At 49.4% G+C, this 18,940-nt stretch overlaps 2 protein-coding genes across 2 annotated transcripts; both read left to right on the top strand.

Annotated features, from left to right (window-relative positions):
* LOC131290389 (ubiquitin carboxyl-terminal hydrolase 30 homolog) lies at nucleotides 1-3,072 on the top strand. Its single transcript, XM_058319543.1, has 3 exons — nucleotides 1-121; nucleotides 278-1,775; nucleotides 1,878-3,072. The coding sequence occupies exons 1-3, from the start codon at nucleotides 40-42 to the stop codon at nucleotides 1,987-1,989; spliced, it is 1,692 nt and encodes a 563-aa protein (XP_058175526.1). The 5' UTR covers nucleotides 1-39; the 3' UTR covers nucleotides 1,990-3,072.
* A 13,329-nt stretch (nucleotides 3,073-16,401) lies between these two features.
* LOC131290964 (uncharacterized) lies at nucleotides 16,402-17,470 on the top strand. Its single transcript, XM_058320156.1, has 2 exons — nucleotides 16,402-16,435; nucleotides 16,689-17,470. Exons 1-2 carry the CDS (start codon nucleotides 16,402-16,404, stop codon nucleotides 17,468-17,470), a joined length of 816 nt encoding a protein of 271 aa, XP_058176139.1.
* Nucleotides 17,471-18,940: the final 1,470 nt, after the last annotated feature.

Raw genomic sequence — 18,940 nt, forward strand, 5'->3', positions numbered from 1 at the left:
GGTCGATCATGAGTGAATAACGTACAGAACAGAAAAGCAATGGAAAGTGAAAAGTTACTGATGGCCGCCGGTGTTACCGCGGCCGTTGTTGTGGGAGCATTTGTGTTCTGGGGACCCTCAGGTAGGTGTGCTCAGGATGGAAAGGCACAGGACTACATCCACAGGAAGCGATCGATACGCGTCTCTACCCTCCTGTGGATTAGTATTTGTCATCCCCAAGTGGACTGGCTGGTGATGGGTTGGGCTAATGTAAATGTCTTTTTTTCCTGTACCGCAGGCTCGTCGAAGCTACGGCAGCGTCGCGGCCAGATAGCGGGGTTGCATAATTTCGGAAAAACCTGCTTCTTGAACACGCTGCTGCAGGCGCTCGCCGCCTGCCCCCAGTTCATCGCCTGGCTGCAGCTGCACAACACCAAAGATAAGAAAAGTCTCGTCTCGTCGTTGCAGAACGTGCTGGAGGTGGTCAATGGCACGCATCCGACACTGCGCGGCGACCCGTACGCTCCGGGTGCCGTCATACGCGCCCTGCACGCCTTGGGCTGGGTGATTTCACCCGAGGAGCACGATGCCCACGAGCTGCTGCTGGTGATGCTCAGCTCGCTCGAGGAGGAGGTCTCGAAGCCGCGCAAAATTGGCTGCCTCTCGGATGCGCTCGATGATATAGGCGGTGCAGTACGGGGTCCTGCGGGTGATGGTATTGGCGGGGGCGATATTTCTAGTGGTTTCCACCCGATCCCGGCCCGACCTTCCAGCGCGATGCTGTCCGACTTTTGCAACGCCGAGTACGACGAGTCGACGATCCTGACGCGGTACACCCGCTCCGAAGCTCACACGCCCGACTCGCCGCACTCGGTGTGCACGGAAAACGAGGAGCAGTCCCAGGATGGGTCGCTGCTCGAGTTCGGTGCGTCGCCGGCGCACACCATCAGTGCGGCGTTCTCCGGCGGGGTCAGTCGGCGGTTCATCGACGGCAGTCGGGTGGCCATGCCGCCACCGCTGCGGCAGGCGGACGCCGAGGCGAGGGCTGAGCCCGGCGGTTTTGCCGGCAAGCGGCATTCCGCCTCGTACCGCTCGCTTGAGCGCCTGAATCGGGGGCCCGGTCGGGTGTCGGTGTGGGGTGACAAGCAGCACCAGCAGATACCGCATCCGTTCCGCGGCGGCATGGGCAGCCAGCTGCAGTGCGGCGGCTGCGGCTACAAATCCACCGTGCGGTACGACAAGTTCGACAGCATCACGCTCCCGCTGCCCGAAACGGCCGCCCCCGGGCTCGGCATCGGCAACCTGCTGTCCGATTTCATCCAGCCGGAAATGCTCGACGCGGTGCAGTGCGAATCGTGCCACGAGACGACGACGCACACGAAGACGATCACGTTCAGCAAGCTGCCCGCCTGTCTCTGCATTCACATCGCCCGCACGACCTGGCTGGCGAGTGGGCGAGCGCACAAGCGCCTCGACAGCATACACTTCCCGGAGACGCTCTCGATGGCGCCGTACAGCTTCGTCCAGCCGGGGCTGAACAGCAACATCAGCACGCCCTGGGGCTCGACTACCTCGCTCTACACGGCCGGCCTAGTTAACCTAGGGCAGACTGAGGGAGGCGACTGTGCAAGCAACGAGGGAGCGTCCGGCAGCTCCATGACCTTCGGTTCGTACACGTTCGGCGCAATGTTCCCGCGTAACCTGTACCGGCTGCTGGCAGTAATCGTACACTCCGGGGAGGCTAACGCAGGCCACTTCGTCACCTATCGCCGGGGTGCACTGCGGAATTCGTACAAGTGAGTGTTTGCCAGGTGGAAGCAACAATATGCGCTTCCACTTATACCGGTCGATCGGATTTGGAATTAAAAAAACCCCCCTAAATTGCCCTTGCCTTTCAGATGGTACTACACGTCGGACACCGTGGTAAGGGAGGTTCCCATCGAAGAGGTGCTGAACAGTTCCGCCTATATGCTTTTCTACGATCGTGGATCGTCGTCGAAGTACCCGTAAGGTACGTAGGCGTTGGTGTTGGCGTTGACGTTGGTGGCGAGAGATACAGTGAGAGGGGCATCGCTTGTTTTTTTTTATAACTTTCCTTACTCATTGCTTTGACCCGTGATTGTGATGTGTACAGTGCAGTTAGTTAAGTTAAGAAGGAAATACTGTTTACCGTTAGATACTACTTGAGAGACATTTAAGAATTGTTGTTCGTGCATTTCGCCTTCTTTCCTAGTTTACCATTACGAGGCGCTCCACAGCCACCACGTCTAGCCTGGTGGTAGAGCAGACTGTCGAAACCCAACCAGGCGCGAACAGCGACCGCTTGATCAGGAGCTGAAGTCTAGTTGTGTATTTGTGAACAGTTATCGTAGACGTTTTCATCCTGTTGCGGAGCGATGGAGTAGCAAAGAGAGCTAACGCAACACCGCAACACGAAATGCGGTGTGGTGGCAGCCCCGGTACTGGTAGCACAAAACGCTCTCAAGGTTGTAGCTTGTACGTGTTTTTATGTAGAATCAACTCGTCGTCGTACGGTGCGCTTTCCTCATGAAGGCAGGAAGTCACGATTTGCTCGGAAGGAAAGAAGCTGCCGCGCGGCGCCTTGACGCAGAACCACTTTCCCAAACGAAGTCCAATACAGCGCGCACCGTTCGTAGCATTGTGCAGCTTGTGCAACGCACCAGTCAGGTTGCACGTGTCGCTTTCTTGTCTACTATTCGCTGCTAAATATACATATATATATATTTCTCTAACTAATTCCAACTAGACGAGCGCGTTAGTCTATTTATTTTCGATAGATATTTTCTTTACTATTCGTCGGTTCCATAGGCAAGCTGCTTTGCGCCTGTGAGAAACATTGTCGTAATAAAAAGAAAACAGTAAACATCGGTGAAAGGATAAGTCACAGCTGGCTGGAGGAAGGAAACGGTCCCACGTTATTCAACGATATCGATCAAGTTAAGGTTAAATAATAAATGAAGCAAACGCATTGGCGTCCTTCGCTTCAATAGGCCGCAGCCCTAGACCGAACGATATACTAGCAACCGTGAGATTGTGAATGACGAGCGCGAAATCTTGTCCGTAACGTAAGGTGGAACAGACATGGTTGTTGATGAAAGCGACAACGGGTCGACTTGCATTCCCCAAAACCGTTTCTCAGCAGCAGCGAATCTGTTCCTCAAAAGATGTTGTAGGTAAACCTAAAGGAAAAAAACCAACAAAACAGACAAGAATGTGCGGTTCCCAAATAAATATGTCATATTATTGTCAAGTGACTTATTGGGTCTTCTACCTTAAATTTCTTAGTCGCCCACACCGATCAAAATCGAACACACACATTCACACCGTGCTGTAGGCAATGGCTTTGTCGGGCTTCCAAAGATGTGAAATCTAATTTCGAAAACTGCGACCCGATTCTGAAATATGTTAATGAGACCTGTATTTTCGATTGGATGGTATTTTTAGTGTGCTTTGGGGGGCTGCGAACCAGGGAAGAAAAGAAGAGAGAAAGAGAGATAGTAACGGGTGAATGAGACGGAAGAAGGAGATGGATGTAGAGGGAAAAAGATTTCATCTTCCGAAAACAAACTGGATAAGGAAGGTTGGGGTGCGGTACAGATATCTTGGTAGCAGGACTTTTTATGCTTGCTGTGGACCTGCCGCTCTCCTGTTCCTGTTTCCGCGGGCAGCCGGGATTTGTTAGCTGCTGGGAAACAAAACCGTACCGCTCCAAAGGCCAGTGAGATCACATGAGCGAGAAAAACAAGTGCAAAAAAAAAGACAACCTTTCAAAAAAACGCTGCATTACGGTCACCGGTCCGGCGATTCCCTATTTAGCAAAAGTAAAAGGCACCTCGCACCGGCAGCATATCAAATCAGGGCATGCACACGGGAGGACGTTCTGTTCGTCGATACATTGAGCTGCTCCCGTTCTTCCACTGGTTGCGCACCACATTTCCGTACCACAACGTTCTTTGGCCCATGGTCTTTTGGCTTGCATTCCCTTCTTCCTCGGAAGGCGCGGAAACAGGAACCGACAGAGAAGGAGCAATCGCGCCGTACGCCACGGAACGAAACAGGTAAGGAAGAGGCTGCTGCAGGGGTCGCCACAGTTTGGTGAAATCCTGATGGAGTCGGGGAATGATTATTTACTTTTTCAACGGCACCTTCGGGCTTGCCAATTCCAGGGACTAACCTGAGCGGAATACCATTTTGTAAATACCATAGCAATTGAATGCAGAAAAAACGCCAACTTCTGGTCTACAGGACGAGAAACTTGCTGAGCCTGTAACAGTGGAAGAAAAATACTTCTAGTTACTTAAGGTATGGCCATACCGGTCCATGCATTGCACTTAGCAAAGATATGAATGTAATAAGAAAAACAAAAATCACAGATAGATTGATCAATCAAATAAAACTCGTGATCTGAGCATCAACACTATACACGCGCCGTTTCACAAGGAATCAAGGTGAAAATCCCTGTGCACGGCGTGGGGACCAGGGGTCGCCAAATATTTTGACTGACTAGCATTTGCATTTGCTACTAAGCAATTTTTCTGCGAGCGAAGCTGTTGATCCCCGAATCGTGGATTACCGGACTATCGGTAATTGTAATTGCAACACATTCTTGATCGACTCTTTCTATTATTTTACAAGCGAATACACTCCATGCAGTGAATTTAATTTACTCCAGCCATTTGTTGCTATAAAGTCATTTGTTACTGAGCAGTGAAAATTAATACAAAACAATTAAGTTGAATTGAAAATGAATTTCGAATCGTGGACTGATTTTCTGGCGAACCCTCGATACTCCTTACTAGTTTGATTTAATTAAACAAATGGGTATGCGGTGAACTAATTTGAGTTGTTTTTTTTACTTTTTTAAAGTACTTTCTAATGTTTTCGATAAGTTGTTACATCTTCTCTTAAATACATAAGTTAACTGCATAGCATCATCAAATGTCGATTGCACAACTACTTCATGCACTGCTATTGAAAGTAACCGACACCTACTTCTCTAATTCTAAGCTGAGATATGTTTTACGGTTTTGCGTAACAGTTCTTTTGCAATAAACCAATTTTGCAAATGAATCTCTCGCTCTATTTAATTTTTACTACTTACTACTGTGTTTATTTACTTATTATTTTTATTACATTATGTTATATATTGGTGGTGTTTTGTTCTATTCTATTTTCAACATTTATAACGAGTAGCAAAAGGCCTAAAGAATAACACCACTTACTGAATTTTATTTCAAATCTAAATGTCGCTGTTTCGCGGCTCGATCCGAAAAAAATAGTTTGCGACCGCTGGTATAACCCTTTAGTGAACCAGGAAAATTCTCTATTTAGTGCATATTGCAATATTCTAAATTTCGAAATAAAAAAATTGTCATTTCATTTGTCAACGGTGTCTGCTTCCGTGCTTCCTATTGGCTCTTCTAGATCCCGTCGGCCCTAGTTGCTGTAGTTTGTGTCTGCTCCCAAACGGATTAATTTGCTGATAAGGGTAATACTTCCAACACGGGAGCCCGGTGGTCCCTCCATCATGCCGCACCGAGCGCAGACGCTCCGGGATGTACGGCGAAAAATCGCCAAAACGATGATCGCCTGGCCTAAACCTGTCGACAGAAGAGACGAGGGAGCAGACTATAAAACGAACGCTTCCCTCTCCTCCCCGCCGCACACCGCGCCGGATCGGGATGTTCGGGATCGGCCGAAGGGAAGGGGGAGCGAAGGCATGGTTGGTAGATGCGGTGCGCAGGCGAGGAAACCGGGTGGTGTAGTATCGGCAAAAGGATTGGCGTTGCGAGGAAGGGGAGCAATCGGCCGGGAGACGTGGGCGGGTGGGGGGTAGTGATCGAAAAAATAAAGACAGTCGACCGGCTGCACGAATGGATCAGTTTAAATTTTGCTATCCACGAGGGAGGCTCAAAACGGGCGCGAGCGCGCGCAACGAAAAAACGAAAATCCGACGACACCCAGAGTGGAGCTGCGCGGCACGGGGACGCACTATTCGGTCGGTTCGGTGTGTTTTACTGGTTTTGCTAAAACATTGTTCGCTGTTTTCATTCACCTTTTTTCCTGCGCGGAGAAAAAGACAATTTTCGGCAACTGGCCATTTCGCTAACGGTCGCGCGCAGCTTTTTCCCAACGCCAAACTTCGCCGCGCTGCGTCAAGCGATGAATCCTCGGTGAATCCTTGTGTAATGTGATGCAATTTCATTTCCGCCCGCCTGTTAGTGAACGCTCTGGATAATTCTAATCGATCGATTTCGGATCCACTTCAAACCGGCCTTCGGCAGCGCTTGGTTACTGGTGTGCAACCGTGGTGCGGCAAACAAAAGCCCCGATCCGATCCAGTGTGTGGTAACAAAGGTATGCATTGTTTGTTCGTCCTCGCTTCGTTTAGAATCCTTTAGATCCATCGGCGTCCAGTGCCTGTGTGCAGCAGTGTGTGATTCCGGCGTCGCCCTCTGATTCGCACAAATCAATCGTCTGCAATCAATCAATCAAAAAACGTTGGCCATCGTTTTTGCTGGTGATGTTGCTGTGAGATAATTTACAGGTGGAATTTGAACTAGATTCGTTTCTTTGGCGCTGCCTGAATATATTTGATCAAGCAAGAACCTCAACCGGGAATTTGACAAGTGTAATTCCTCTCGCAACCAATCAAAATGATTGATGGTTTATCGTAAAAATATCGGATTGTTGGTTCATGTTTTAATTTTTGTTTTTTGAGCTCTCTTTATAGACGAAATATCCCCTTCGTTAATCGTAAAACTATGAAATTTTGTAGATAAACGAGCGTTATTCATTCTTAGCGAACCTTTTTTGTTTCGGGCAAAGGTCAAAAAGTCAAAAAACAAGTTTTTAACTCCTTTTTAAAAGTTCGTGCAATTTCAAATGCAATTTCAAATCTCAGAGATTGATAGTAAGGAAAATTTTGAAAACTATGCAAAATGTACAGATTGACTGTTTTTTTATTTTTACCTTTGAGGTATCAAACCGTTTTGGCGATATTCGAAGATAACACTGAAATGTGCGTAAACTGGTGCTAGTGGTCAAGTTTTAGGTGTTTCGCCAGTCGCTTGCAATGTGCACGATCGTGCAATTAGCTCCTGCTCTACATATCTCTAGGATCGATCGTCGTTGGAGCTCATCGCAAAATCATTAGGGGTGGCCACCTTCGTCGTCGTCGTCGTTGTCGTCCATCGATCGAACGATCGATTCGACCGTCTGAGGGCCATGGGCAGGGGATTGATTTACGAGGGGTGGCTTCCTTCGGGCCGCGCGGAGGAAGCACCGATATCCTCCCTCCCACCGCACCGGTCCCGGTGCGGGCGGAAGGTCCAGCCCCACGAAACGATGGGTATGGTGGTGCAATTTGATTAAAATGTACTCGGCGTACCGACACCGACCCTGTTTCGGCGTTAAACTAACATTAACCATTGCGCCAGTGTAGTGGCATTCCATTACTGTCGAGTGCCCCTGGGGCCGGGGGCGGGGTAGTACCCGGCCACGGGTAGGCCAGGCTAGTAGAAATAGTAGTACCGACCGCTGGACGGTGCTCGGTTTACTCAGAGTTCAACATTTGAAACACATCATCGTACATTTCAAAGGCATCGGGCGTTTCAAGACGCACTGCTGGCAGGGATGACACTGCCCTTCCCTTGTGCGTGAGCGTTGATGGGAGTGGGAAGGGTGGAAGAATGGGCTACTGACGATGGGACAGCATGGTAACGGCCAATGCAACGAAACGGCCGTGCCTTGTGCGTGCATTTATTTTCAAGTTTGTGCTCCCTTCTTGTCCGGCTAAACCTCCTCCGACGGGAGGTTTTGTTTTTTCGTGGGATGGGTGGCGCCCCTGCCCCGTGTGCCTCCCCGCCCACTGTGACACTTCATAATTGTTTCGCCTTATGGTGGGGGGTGCGGCACCAACTTCCCATCATTGCCCGCACGGGCCGGGCGGTCGGAAGCGACTAAATTAATTACTAGCGAGTACTTCAAAAACAATTTCTAGCCGGAAATATGTGCGGCAGTATTGGGAAATCGGCAAGAAGCAACTGACCACGCTGCTGCTAGCGCCACTTTCCCCATTTTTCGTGACTCGAAACAAACTCGAAATGAATCACACACAAATTTGGCATTCGGAAATTCCCAAACAGAAGGGGAAAGAAAAGGTTTCTTCAGATATTCGTAGAGCTTTTACAAGCGTTCCCATCTATGCAACTCATTCTGTAAATTGCCGTAAACCGTGTTGTGTTACCAGAGGATTACGCATGCGTTCTTAACACGACCCTAATTTTCAACATACCTTCGGCTTTTAGCTTTCTGCCATCGACATTCGTGTGTAGGCAAGAATTTTCTCACTGTGACTCATGAGCCACAGATGACTAGCAAACAAGAAAATTCACAAGATATTATTTCTAACGCTACAAAATGCAAGTGATGATATGTCACCCTTTGCGTACCGTGAGAAGTTAGTCAGGGTCCTTTTGGAACAAGCATACATTGCTTTGGAATCTTGCCGATCATCAAAAGATACTCAACAGCAACCATTACATTATTTGAAAAAAATGAACACAACAACCTATCATTTAGTTTTAGATTGTAACAGAAGCCCTTTGTGCTGCTGTAAAACTATACAGCTGTTTTCGAGCTTCTCCAAAGGAAATGTGATTGTGTACCGGTTGAATGGGCACCATTTTTATTCTTTTGTCCAAATGCCATATCTTTGCGTTTATAATATCGCCGATGTATCCTGTATGTATCCGATTCTTTTTTATAAATGTAATGTATGAAGAACATGAGTTTAGAATCGCAACCGCGTTCAGACCCACCTCTGTACGAGAGTCTAGCAAGCCCAATAAGGACAGGAGTGACCGAAGACGGTCGTTGTGACATAGCAGTAAAACGTTAGTAAATTGACCAAATGACATTAATTAAAAAGAAAAAAAAAATATCTTTGCTATTCGCATTCGTTCTGTAATGATTCACCATCGTTGGAATTAAGTAGCGTTCATATTTAGTTAATTTTGCATTTATAAAACCTACTAAATTTTGAAAGAATATTTTTAGCCTATTCAACGCGTTGTTAATTTTACATTATGGTTGACGGAACAGTCCTTTTGTGTTTCGTTAGTACTGATAAAAGTATTGTTTTAAATAAATTTATTTAAAAAAACTCGGTATGCGATTTCAGATACCAAAATATGGCATTTGTATTGAAATGTCTTTCCAACGATATAAAATATGCGATAGATTTTTTTTCCTAATGCCTATTTTATTCCTAATGCAAAATTCATTTTTAAAATGTTAGTTTTCTTTACGCATTTAAAAACAATCACTCTACTCTCAAAGTCTATTAAGTTTAGAATTTTTTAAATGATTCAAGACCATTTTTTTTGGAAATTTACCATCCCACGACCGATTTTTCTTTGGCATTGGAAAATCAGGAGATTTTGAAAATCAGTTTTATGAAATGTCAAACCAAAGGACGCTGAAGCGACGGAGCGGTACAAGTGCAGCCTGCTAAGTCTGCTTCCTAGTTTTACCGAAGTCCCGAAGAAAAGAACGTATCGGATAGTTTCCGGAAAGCGGCACGAGCAGCAAGGATGCGTGCGTGCGTGCGCGCGTGTAACTGTGCGTGACTCACGGAAGATGAGTTTCGTTCTCGGTCGGCGAGTAACGACATTAATGTGACCCCAAACGTTGTCGGGGAATTGAATTGCATTTAGAATGACATGGGATCTGGGCCCTGTTTGCCCGGCTTCAACATTTGCATTCGTTTTTGTTTATTATTTTTCTGTCTGTACCGATTTGTTTGGTCGCCTTCTTCACACGCAAAGTCGAAAAATCGAAATCGAACGACCGAAGCGTCAAATGGTGGTGCACGTGACGAGCCGTCACGTCTGCTGGCGTACGCGGGCGCGTGTGTGTGTGTGTGTGTGTGTGTGTATGTAGCACGTTTTATGGCACACACCGAGGCCGTGAAAAAAGACCGTGCGGAAAGAATGAAAGTGACAAGAGGCGAAGAAAACCGGGTGCGTGCCGTGCGGCTGCATCGATTGATCGTGATCGTGGAGACAACGGACACCCTTGGCGGAACGGGGGTGGGGGGAGGTGGTGTAGAATGCCGATGATTAATTTCTCCCGAAGGGCACCGAACTCCCGGCCGATGGCGTCGAGCGTTTGGCATACGGTTTCATTTCCGGTGGTGCGTTCTTGTTTGCTGGCGAACAGCGACAGCTCACCGCACGCCAAACAAACCAATAAAGCCGGCCACCAGCATCATATGATCTCATAGATCGTGGATCCGTTAGAGTGCCTCGTGTCCGGCAGTTTTTGGGGGGTAAATATAGACACCGGAGTAAAAGCTCCGGGGCGCCGGAACGGAACGGGGCGGGACGGGCTGGCTGTGCGTCACGAGCGAGTGTCAAAATCCTGTAAAGCATATGCAAAGCCCGCGGAGAAGCTTAAGAAAATTTACATTCCAGCTTGCTGTTACATTGGATCGGCGATCGCTCATAAAAAGCTGACACTTTTTGGCCAACCGCGTATGCTTACCGTTTACCAGGGTGTTGGGGTGTTGCCGGGCCTGTCTACCCCACAACCCTCCTCCCCCCTCCGGACCCTGCGGACACCTCAGGTGGTGGTCTTCATCGGCTTTCTCCAGACCGTCGCCGCAGCTGGCTGGCACTGGCATTTCTTAGACGCTCCGCCATCCGAGCCGCGAGCGGAAAACCTATAACGATAAAGTAGGCCTGGGGTCGCCAACCGGCAAACATCGATAAGGAGGGAGGGAGTTCGCGCCGGCGGGAAGCGAGGAAGAACAACACGGGCTAATTCGTATGGTAATGAGTGGATCGCACTACATTTCGTCCCCCGTGCGCACGCGCGCGTGTGTGTGTGTGTGTGTCAAAAACACCCGTGTTGCCATTCTCACGCCTCGCAGCCTGGGGGCGGTTGGACTTTTCGGGGGGGTGCCTTTTTCGTACACACGGTTTCGAAATTGTGAAATTTATTTGCCCTCGCCCTCTCCCCGGTGTATGTTGAGATAAAAGTTTGTCGCGCGATAATGCGAACATGGTCCACCGACCTTCCGCAGCGAGAAGACGAAGGAGGGCTAGGCAGAGCGGGGTGGAGAAATTCCCGTTGCGCTCGCGATTTTATTGCTCCGAAGTTCTCGCCGGGATGAGATCATTGTCAGATGATCTGCGCGGATGATTGGCGCTCGGCACGCAGAATAGGCCAGAAGTCAGACGTCTGACACCCCGCGTTGGCGACCTCCTTTCCGGCGAACGGGCGCTCATCTGCGTCGGATATTAGATTTTTATGGTCTTGCGTTATCGATTAGAGCCTAACCAAGACCGCACTCAGGCGCGGTGTGTGTGTGGTTCGCTGGGAGCAGACCTTCTCACCCATGAGATCATTAGAGGCACTATCTGGTAATCTGGTTTCCTAATTATATCAGGGCCCCCCCAACGAGCGTCTGCTCTACGATCCAATCTGGAGCTAGAGGAGCGTCCAACGTCCCGGGCAATCGCGATAGGATCCGTGTTTGATGTCTGCTTGTCAGCAAGCGAACCTGCGATAAAGCGCTTGTTTAATTATGTTTACCTACCGATTATCCCGCGGCCAACGGCTTCTGATGTCCGCCCCGAACGATTGGGTCGTCACGTCAAAACTCGAGAGGCGTGTCAATACCCGAGAGGCGGACTCAACTCCAGAGCTTGGCACAGATTTGGCTCCGGCTCCAGGACTATTGACACCCGCGAACGAGCCTGTCTTATCGGTTTGCACCACGAAGTAAAAGCCGGTATGGCGGGGGGTAGGCATTGGAGGGAGCAGGGCGGGACCAGAATGGGTTTGCCAAGAACTGGGCACATTAAAAATGCTGAAAACCGATGCGCGGTTGTCAATATTTTGAAACCAGTTCCCGTCCCGTGCCCAGCCTTCCCCTTCGGGTCTTCCAGCGATTTGGATATTTCTTGCAAATGTCACCAACCTGCTCGCCAAGACTCTATCTCTTGTTCTCCACCTCTCGCCCTATCTCTCTCGCTCTTGCCCCCTTTGCTCTTCCTCTCAAGGGTCGGTGGCATCTGTCCGTTCTGGACCCCGTACGCGTCCCGGTCCGATTTCCGATCTTGTTCCGAACCGAGTTCTTGCGTTTGGGGGCGCGGACTGGAGGCGGCGTTGCGACTTCATTCATTTCCTCCACCCCATTTCCGCCACCTGCCTCCGTACTCCGGCTTCAGCTTTTCTTATCCAGCGTTGAGTGGCATTTGTGTTCGGGTTTGTTCTCTTCACATTTCCTCATTAATATATGCGTACAGAACCGCTGTTTGCCATTCGGAAGAACCAATCCCGGTCCCAGAACCCAGAAGAACAACAGAACAAAACCCGCGCCCTGGGCCACAGAAAAAGTGTGTGTGTGTGTGTGTGTGTCTTAATGCCAAATGTTATATTGTTCTCCGGGTAACCTTTACCGTTCCGTGGTTACCGAGAACGCAGGTGGTGGGATGCAGCACCTTCGTAAATGCAAGTGCGACTGCATCCCGGTAGGATAAGGAGGAGAAGGCAAGGGGTCGTTTAGTCAGATGAAAAGAACAAAATCATAAAACAAGAACACTCTCGCACACATGCGGTAGATAAAGCGAATTAAGGCGATCAAGCTTGAAAGATATATCCCCCACCCCCGAAAGATATAACGAGCCAAACCCACGGCCGCCGAAAGGTCCAGAGAGTGTGGCCTCTGGTCCAGAGCTCGAGGAAGTCCGGTGTTGGCAGAAGCGGGCGTTAGACTCGCACATGAATGTTTGGCTTGGGATTCGCCGATTCTTATCCACCGCGATAACTCTGGCGGGGCGGAAGATCGTCAGTCTGGACCGCCTGGGATTCTGCCGCGGATTATAGAAGATACGCCAGGGATTATCGACTCCAATATCGCTGTCGGAAGGAATGCAAACCCCCTCTGTCGTTGTGCGCTCTACAGACACATCATAAACGCTTTCAGTAGCCATTATTATAGCCCACTTTATCGATCCCTACGTTATTGGAACGTTGACTTCGTGCGGCTGACGACCACGGGTAGTTCAGATATAGGCCTCAATCAGTTCCACAACGGCTGAACTTCAGCACCGAGTGGAGGTGCTCGTGGCGTTAGCCGACACCTTTAACGTTCAATTCTTCTAACCCCCTCCTCCTTTGGCCACTGCTTCCGAGTCCTCGCGTCCGATGCATATCTTGATCCCGAAGCAAAATGCTACTCGGGTCTACCGGGTTCTTGATTAGGGGATGGAGACATTTGACGAGTCAGTTGTATTTTTTTGTGTGTGGTGTCTTTTGGGTAGCTGGGCTGCTCGCGAATTAGGATAAAGGTTACGCCGAAGACATTTAGACATTTAGAGCGAAACGAATCGATAAATGGCGGCTCCAGACCAGCTCGGTGGACAGTGACCGATGGGTTGGCTAATGGCGGCGGACGGAAGATAAATCGGGGAATCCAGATTCTTTACACGCACGGTGAAGAGCTGTAAACAAATTAATATTTAAATTCCCCCTTCCACCCACCCAGCTGTTTTACCCGTTGTCGGTGCCCTTTTCCGGGGGGGAATGGGGAAACTCCGGAGTTGATGAGTCGTTCCAAATCCTCTTGGACAGATGACTTATTACACTCGATTGTCACCATTTATTAAAACACATTTGCCATCAAAACACACCTTGAGTGGGCGGACGAGAGGGGGGGCGGGTGAGAGGGGGATTGTGCGTGAAAGAGCACATAATTAGCATAAATCGTGATCGGTCTCGTTATGGCCTTGGTCCCGGTGAGGGCCATATAATCTAATATTATAATAATACGCCAGTTAAGCGAAACGGGAGATAAATGCGTTTTTTTCGACTGAAAGATTGAGATTGAGTATTTTTTATTTTATAATTCAAATTATACTCCACACTATCTTTCTCTCTCTCTCTCTCTCTCTCTCTCTCTATTTCTCTTTCATTGTCATTACTTTTTCTTCTTCTTCATTTGTTTTTCTTTCAACCTCTTTCCCGCTACCCGGTCCACAGTGGGTCGAGTGGATCTCGCCGAGAGTCAATCGGGAGCATGGTCCCCAGCTTAGCCAAAGATTGATACACAAAGTGACCTTGATATTTAGGTTATTGACCTTTGCGGAATTTGTCTCGGCGCCCTCTTGAATCCTTATGCGTCCATATCCTGCATGTGTGTGTGTGCGGGCGATGCAAACGGTTTTGGTTTGTTTTCTTCGCTACTTTGATGTATGGCGATGCATCTCGGGAGAGCCTCGTTCGGGGTGGCGGGGAGTGTTTGTGTGTCTTTCAAGATGGATGGATACCATGCATGGCTTCATCCGGCGTTGGTTTAGCTGATAGGGTGCTGTAAAAAAAAAAATATCAAATCTGTACACTCTGTCGCACTCCCGGGATTTAACGAGAAATCGGATCCAACCGCTGAAGGACTGCGGATGGTGATAAAGTGCTCCAGTCAAACCAGAAAGCGATGAAGGAGAGGAGGGAGGGGGGGGCGGGGGTAGTGGGAAGCGCGAGCAGTGGAAGGGAGAGTGGCAAAATAGGCACACAATTAGCGCAATTAAATATACCCTTAACATTTACCTAAGAGCTGATTATTTCCAATCCCAATCCAGATGCTGTCATATTGACATTCACTCAATAATAACCGACCACCCCGGGCGACGTTTGTGTGTGTGTGTGTGCCCGTTGCCTGTGCGCCTAAAACAACCAAGGCGGAAACCAAGGGAAAGAAAAGAACATTGTTGCGGCCTTAAGGACTGCTTCATCCAGAAATCGTGTCATGCTTACGTTTTTATTTCTGTTTTTGGAACGTCATGCGACGCCTTGGAAAGAGCATCCACTTCTGCGGACGCATGCCCCCTCCATCCTTAAGAACTTCGACAAGGCAGCGAATGGCCCTTTTGCAGCTCGTGGAACCAAAATCCAATCACCGCTGACATTCTCTCCCCAGCGCGCGGTATTGATTGGGATTAATTGGCGGGAACCTTCGAGGAGGAGGCTATCGTCGACGGTGGTCAGATTTGGGAACGGGGCGCGGGATCCCATTAACTAACCGACGGCGAAACCCAGCGCCCTTCTAATCCCGCGTGCGGATGACAGAGTCGCGAAGAGAGTCTGCTGATAAGAGGCAGCAATTAGCAGCTCGATCAGGCTCTTAACTGGCAGGCCCGGACTTGTGGAGGATACGGCCAGGTCGTTGAGGATCACGTATTGGGATCCTGAGGCTGCTGGATTTTGTCTCACCCTATCTGAAGGGTGTCCCCCGCGGGTTTCGCCATTTGTGGCGAGCGTGTTGCTCCACTTTAGAGGCCGCTGCACTCATGATTTACGGACGCCACTCTGCCCGTTATCCCGACCGAACGGGGTCCAGCTGTCAACGCCAACCGGGGCACAATGTCGCGTGCAAAAAGAAGACCTCGCGTCGACAGGGGCCCTCGTCCAACCTGTCACTACGCGAGGCCCCCTCCAAGGAGCGATCGCCATAGGTTCTTGTGAGGCTCGCGAGAATGGAACCAGGAAAAAAAAAAAATGGCAGCGAACAGCAAAGTTAGCTTAACCGCGGGCAGATAAGCGACAAGCGGCAGCAAAAAATCACAACAAATCAACGAAAACATACGGAAAGGAAATGAAAGGCATATCACTTCCCGCCTTGCGGTGCGCCGGACCCTGACGACGCAGCTGCACACTCCCGGTGGTATCGTATGCCCGCTTCCCGTTCCACAAGGGTCCCGATAAGAGATGAGAACTCGCTCCGATATCGTGAACGTCGTCGTGAACGTGGGCCCAGGGTCCGGTGGGATTCCTCAAGGAGTGGAGGCGTTCACGCGATATCGTAATCATGTGGTCATGTGCAAAACAACTAAAGCGAAGAAAAGAAAGGACCAACAAAAGCCAGCGGGTAGACACCCTAGGCGCGAGGAGTCGGCCTTTCAGTCGCCAAGAATCAGTCATCCGGATGGTCATCCCCGCGTCCCCGGCTCCCTAGGCTATATTATGCATGCGGGACGGAACACTGCGGACACACTCTAGGCAGTGAGATAATGTGAAAATACATTTGGTGTAGCTCTTAAGAAGGCGTGTGTGTGTGTGTGTGTGTGTGTGCTTCCATGTGTCGTTGGTGCGGTTGTCGATGAAATTATTCAAGATTTATTCAAATCGCGAGCGGCCAAATTTATCTCCCCGTTCTGGCAGCAAGAAAGCATCTCTTTCCCGAAATTAAACACCGAACCGAAAACAAACATACACAAGCGGACCATGCTGGGTGAACGTCGTCGGACATGTTTCACCAAATTAATCAATATCCTGTGCGGTGGCCGGGAGGTGCTGCTGGTTCTGCTCCTGCTTTCGGCTAACGGCATTTGGCAGATGGCGTCGCTGGATGCGATCCGCACGGACGATGGTAAATGGAAATTTCCACTCACAGAGTTAAGCTTTTTCTGCCTGCTTGCTCGCTCGCTTGCTGTTTTGCACAGAAGAGCGAACAAACTAGGTAATCATGTCCCCCGCCACCAGCTCGTCGCTCAACGCACCCGTAAACCAAACACGCCTGTCAACGACCGCAATCAATCGCGAGCCAGCGGCGACTACTAATTAATATTAATAATGCCCAAAAAAACCCATGCTCTTTCTCTCGCCTTATTTGTGGATTAAAGTGCCAACGAACTGCCGGGTGGAGACCACGGTGACGTCCGGCACGTTCGACCAGTACTACGCCCTGGCCGACATCGGCAACCGACCGTCGGAGCGCCATCTGGTGAACGTCAGCGTGGAGATCGCGGTGCGCAGCCGGCAGGAGGAGCTGGCGGTGCTGCTGTCGAGCCTGGACCGGTCGCACCAGTATCCGGACTTTGCCCACACGTACGAGATGCGGCTGACGAACGTCTACACCGTCCTGTACCGGGAGACGCTCAAGCTGCGGGCGTACCACAGCCCTCAGGACAAACTGTTCCCGGCCGATCGCTTCCGGCTGCGGTTTCTGATCGGCCACGACGGCAACCTGACCGTGCTGGCGAACGACGATCCGGCGCGGGTGCTGCTGGCGGTGGTGGACACCCAGCCGCCGCTGGAACCGCACTACATCAGCTTCGCCTCGCGGATGAACGCCTACCCGATTCGGTTCTCGCTAGGCTGCGGACTTCCGGAGCTGACGCCGGAAGCAACCACTGCCGATCCGGACATGTTCAGTGCCACACAGGCGACGGAGTTGTCCACTCCACCAGTCGGTGTCAACAACGCCTGTCCACCCTGCCCGGAGTGCGCCAAGCAGCGGTGTCAGGTGGTCGTGCGGGCATGCGCAGACAACGCCAGGGACGCAAACGATCGGTCAAGGGACGAGCAGGAACAGCGGTACTACTTCTACTTCAACCTTCTCCTCCAGAAGAACAAGACCAAGCAGGCGATCGAGCCGAGTTCCGGTCGGAAAGCCAAGCCGTAAGCCGATCCTCCAACGAACTCCTGACTCCTGCGCCTTAGGTCGAATATCTGCAGTAGAGACAACGCACTCCATAGACACGCGAAGCAAAGTTATCATGACCAACCTTATGCAGCAGGAGCAGAGTGCTAGAGCTCCAGGTCTTCACGATACTTCAAAGTGCTTCAATAAACATACGGCATGCGGAATCGAAGCTACATTGTACGGGGCACTCAGCAATCGCAATGACTCAGTAAAGTTCAGTTCAGTTTGCTGACCTACGGAGATCAGGTCGAACCATCGAAGGGGAACCCACTCGACAAGGCAATTAGGATATGTACGCTCCCCGTCTTATCTGTCGACCGAAAATAAAACCAAAGTTCAACACTCACCACTCATCATCATCAGCAGCAGCAACAGCAGCAGCAGCACGAAATGTCAAACCGTTAAGTGCCGGCTCTCTGACCACACCGACTGACTCACCCATCAACTGGCCCATCCTTACCTTATCTGCACGTGCGTACGCTAAATTGCATGCGTGCACCACATCGGAACATCTTCATACCTCTTACCCTTTTTTAAGGGACGTGAAGTTGAAGTTCAATAGCAGGGAAGACAAAAAAAAGGGGTTAAAAGAAATAATATCCATCCCTCACCCCGAGTGGGTAGGGGAAGGGCAGTAGCGAACGATTATTTATGGACGTGTCTGGTCAGAGGGATGGCCCACTATGGTTCTCGCAAGCCTGTTATGGGATACTTCATTCATACAGTTACTCGCAAAAGTGCAGGTACAGAGACAATGTTTGCATTTGACACAAAATATCTTGGTCAGGGAAAAATAAAACCCTTCAAACAGGTACTCACTGGCATTTGCAAAGGTACACTTGCACAATAACGACTCGTTTGTTTCTGAAACTAACGGGCCTCAGGGAAATCATAAAATATCCGTCGTTTTCATTGGAAAACCAATGCTATTGCACTTGTTATTCTGGACTAATCAACAACAAATATAATTTGTTTTAAAAGTCGGGAGCAAAAACAACTGAATGATATGATTGGATGCGCTGAAATAATTAAAAATTTGTTCAGAAAGAGTCTCAGTCAAACATTTGTTCAGAAAGAGAGTCATAATCTGCAAATATGAACAAATCAATGTTGACTGGAACGCAAATGATTATCAGCTTCAGAACGCCGTAATTTGTGGTTTAGAACATAGTAAAGTCATAATAATGACAAAAACGCACAAACTGAATCATCGTTAATTGGGAAAGATAAGGTCAAGCTGTCATGAATGAAAATGAGCTTGCTTATATACAGTAGATTTTCACAACTTTTACTGTTAAAATTGAGCAATGGGTAGTGAAAAAATCATAGCATCGTGACAGTTCAGCTTGGTATTATCGCGAACCTGGAACGAAGAATGTCGTTTTTTAAGTTGATAGTTCCTAAACTAAAACATTAAATGTCCCAAAACAGCTGGCTTATTTACTGCGC

This window comes from Anopheles ziemanni, chromosome X (assembly GCF_943734765.1).
Source record: "Anopheles ziemanni chromosome X, idAnoZiCoDA_A2_x.2, whole genome shotgun sequence".
In the NCBI taxonomy this organism is placed as follows: Eukaryota; Metazoa; Arthropoda; class Insecta; order Diptera; family Culicidae; genus Anopheles; species Anopheles ziemanni.